A 3868-nucleotide genomic window follows, 5' to 3' on the forward strand; every position below is an offset into this window, starting at 1 on the left:
TCTTGCATTTTAAAAACGACATGGACTTTTCTGAAAGTCTTAAAATCTTGCATAGATAAAAAACAACAAGATAGAACACCTAAATCCAGTACGAGGAGTAAAACGGATATTACCTCACTAGTCATTCAAATGTAATTGAAATACCACCATCTTGTGGACGGCTGTGGTAACTTCACTTCATCTGAATATACGTGATGCCGATTTCGCTACTGACAATTATTTATTCTCAGGCGACATTTTGATGTGGAAAACATACACAAAGATTTTTTTTAATTATTATTTCAATCGGGAATTACAAAGACAAATAAATCCATCGTCAATGTTTTCACTTTACAGTCTAGTGTTAGAGCATTTAGATCACAGCACAAGAAAAGAAAAACATAACATACAAAGGGGGGTAAGTACATTTTAGATAAGGCACAGATAACTTATTTTTGTACTTTCTTCTCTTTAAAAACAAATGATTATATGCCTCATGACAAAGATATTGTGTCAGCAAACATGAAAGCTGATGGCTTGGTACCTTCCTTGGCACGGATTGATGCTGTAAACTCAAACCTGATCTCCAACATTTTGGCTGACTGAGCCTGTTTGTTCCAAAGATTCAGCAAACAGAGTAGGGATGTTAAAAAAGTGCATCAGTGCCTTAAAAAAAATATCAAAATCCAGACAAATAATTTGCAATAAGGGTCATTTCTGCTGTCAACAAAGACTGAAGAGACTTTCTCAACAATCACATAAACACTCAGTGAATGTCAGTTATCTGAATATAATGGTTCTAGTACCAAATACTTTTTCTCTAAACTAGTTACACCAGGCATTTTGTTTTTACTCTATTACAATTAAATGAGGCTTTGATACAAAAAATAAAGGTAAAATGTTAATAAGTAATTCAGGATCATTTTAGCTCACAGAGACAGGAAATGAAATACAACGTTGCAGGATTTTGTGTAGATCTATCACATTAGCACATTCACAACGCGAGTGGAAAACAATGTCCCAAACTGTATTGTGTTTTCAAATAAGCACTGTGTTTCTCTAAGAGCAAACAAAAAAAACAAACAAACAACAACAACAACAACAAAAAACAACTGAAAGAAAGCACAGAAAGCTGTCTTAATGTTTTTGTCTGACGAAAAACTGTTCAACAGCCACCCGAGGTCTGACTGTCTCACTTTCTAAATTGTAAACTCCCTTTTTGGAACAGCACCACCACAAAAGACTGGGCCACAGTTCACAGCAGCTGAAAGCAACATGTGTTTTTATAAAAGTGCTTTGGTTTTCAGTCCTCCTTATAGACATGTTGTTTGTACCTTTGAAATAACAATCATCAGGTGCATATAAACTAAAATATATATTTTTTTAAATGCACACATGGTAGACTTTTCAAAAAAGATGGCATAGTGCATTCCATTTACACAAACAAACAAAAAACAAACTTTTTTATAAATCTGTCAATGCAGAAAGCTGATTTTCCTGTAGACTGAAAAAAAAAAAATCCACTGAGTGTCTGAAGTGAAAAGCTGATGTAAAGTCAGGTAAACTGATTTCGTCCAGAGGCCGAAACGCCTGTCAGTCCTTCTTAGCTGCAGCCCTCCGCCGTTGGTTTCTCTCCTGGTGCCATCTCTTGCTCCTCCGCATTACAAAGCCAACAATGTCCACCATGAAGGCCCAGGACAGAGCGTACATGGCCACTCCTCCGCACTTGATGAGGAATAAGGGTCTCGGCGAGATCAGCTCACAGTACAGCATTGTACCTCCCACAAAGATTCGCATCACAACAAACAGCAGCACAAACAGGACGTCCACAGCGTCCCCGAGCGGAGTCTCGTAGCGTCCCGTCTGCTTGAGGAACCAGCGCGTCTGCAGGAGGGGGTTGGTGATTTCGCTGCCGAAGAGAACGGCGCACGATTCGATTCCAGACTCGCCCAGCCACAGGGTCATTATAATTCCCAGAATTGTCATGGTGTGGTGGGCCAGCATGACTAGTCCCTCGGTGTGGAAGTACAAGCACCAGGCCATGTCAAAAAGGAAGTAGCCCAGACTGATCACCAAGGCACTTATTTGTAAGGGGGTGTTCTTGGTGCCTGACATAAAGAAACAGAATCAGACTTCAGCTCTTTAAATACAAAAATACAATCACTTGGAAAAACCTTTTTAAGTATATATATATAAAAAGCAACGATGAGATTTTACATTTCTGCAAAAAAAAATTCACCATATCCGTTTCCTACCTGGCTCCTTGAATGGCCAGGGTCCATCCACATACCCTACGTAAGCCGTGATGCAAATCGCCACCATGCCGTGCATCAGGGTGACGAGGCGACAGTTCCACTCGTAGCTCCTATGTCCATTGAAGAAGCACAAGATGAAGTAGAAAGATGCCCAGCAGCAGAGGCAGAGGAGTGTGAAACCCACAATCGGTAACATCGTCTCCCCTGAAGACAAAAACAAGCAGTAAAGAGCTAGAAATAAACAAGAACTAAAGCAACTAAATAAGTATTTAGCGTCCTTTGAATCACCTTATAGAATAGGAGAACAATGCAAGGAGGCAGATATCGCCCCCCTGTAATATCACTTACAGTAGAGAGAGGCAGAAATGCCATCCGAAGGCTTGGACTGTGCAGCCTTTGTAAATGACCAACAATTAGCCTTTGCTTGAACTATAATAGTACTATAGTCGGCAGGCTGAGGGTCTGGTGGGGTGAGGGGGACGTCTCTTCTTCTGCCGTGACGTTTGTGCTAGGAGGTGAGACCACTGCAGACGGGCAGAACCCCCCTCTAAAAGTAGAACAAGATTTGCACACTAAACTCTGGATGTCTTAGGAGCTAATTTCAAAACGGGGAGAGAGGTTACCGGGCGATGGGCCTCAGACAGGATCCCATGAGGAACACACACGCTGTCAAATGCCATGTGAGCTTCAAAGACACCCTGAGTCGGTGCAAACAAAACTATTTCCATCTTGTTCAGTCTGCACGGCCGTTCCGAAATACAAGACGTTGATTTTTAAATATTATTTTGGTTTAATTTTTAATTCTTATCCTAAGAGGTTTTATAAATGTACTTGCATCTACAAAATATTATTATTAAATATGGATAATGGCTGTTACTTACAGTGCCTTGCAAAAAAATATTCCCACCCTTGGACGTTTTCACATTTTGTCAAGTTGCAGCCACAAACCTCTATTTATTTCGTTAGGGTTTTATGTGACTGAACCACACAAAGCAAGGCCTAATCGTGAGACATTTTAGTGTCATAAAGACAAAAGAACACAGCAGACCGGTCAGAGATAAAGTTGTGGAGAAGCATAAGGTTCGGTAAGAAAACAATAACACTGTGCTTTGAATATCTCCTAAATAAAGCATCATTCAAAAATGGAGTGTAGGGGTGCTGTAGTGGGAGAGCACCCCTAATCTTATAAGTGGATTTTTGTAACTGAAATATAACAGAAAGAAAAATACATTGCTAGATAATACACATATCTTAATGTTACACTCAAAGATCATGTACATTTATTAACCAAAGGAAAAACAACAGGTCTAAGTCTCTTCCATATGCCATTAATACTTACAAAGACAAAAGTTTTCCAAGGTGCAAAGCGTGTGTACTGCATTCAGTTGTTCTTTATTTTCTCCTAACTGTCTAAATTCTTGTTGACATGGTTACGGAAGAAAAACACGTCAAAGATAGTTTGCTGCTAGAGTTCTCACTCTATCATGTTTCTGCAAATAGGGGAGACTGATGTAAAAGCTGAGTCAGCCCTTGTTGCTAGGAAACAGTTAAAAAATATTGATCATGAGATCAGATAGAAACCATAGATGAAATGAAAAAAAACAAACTGCAAATAACTTAAACAGTCAACAGAT

The 3868-nt window shown here is 39.5% G+C and overlaps 1 protein-coding gene across 5 annotated transcripts in view; it reads right to left on the bottom strand.

The window, feature by feature from the left end:
- Positions 1-236: 236 nt before the first annotated feature.
- Positions 237-3868, bottom strand: part of tlcd5a (TLC domain containing 5a) — a 5534-nt gene continuing 1902 nt past the window's right edge. The window contains exons 1-4 of one of the 5 annotated variants that reach the window (XM_008425661.2): positions 3574-3840; positions 2583-2781; positions 2235-2438; positions 237-2087 (exon numbers count right to left, since the gene is read on the bottom strand). In XM_008425661.2, the coding sequence (XP_008423883.1) occupies positions 1573-2087; positions 2235-2430 (711 nt within the window). In that variant the 5' untranslated portion in view covers positions 2431-2438; positions 2583-2781; positions 3574-3840 and the 3' untranslated portion in view covers positions 237-1572. Of the gene's footprint in view, positions 2088-2234; positions 2439-2582; positions 3540-3573; positions 3841-3868 lie in introns of those variants that run through there. The other 4 variants (XM_008425659.2, XM_008425662.2, XM_017308065.1 and 1 more) reach the window with 4 other exon arrangements.

The sequence above is a fragment of the Poecilia reticulata genome, linkage group LG13 (assembly GCF_000633615.1).
Source record: "Poecilia reticulata strain Guanapo linkage group LG13, Guppy_female_1.0+MT, whole genome shotgun sequence".
In the NCBI taxonomy this organism is placed as follows: Eukaryota; Metazoa; Chordata; class Actinopteri; order Cyprinodontiformes; family Poeciliidae; genus Poecilia; species Poecilia reticulata.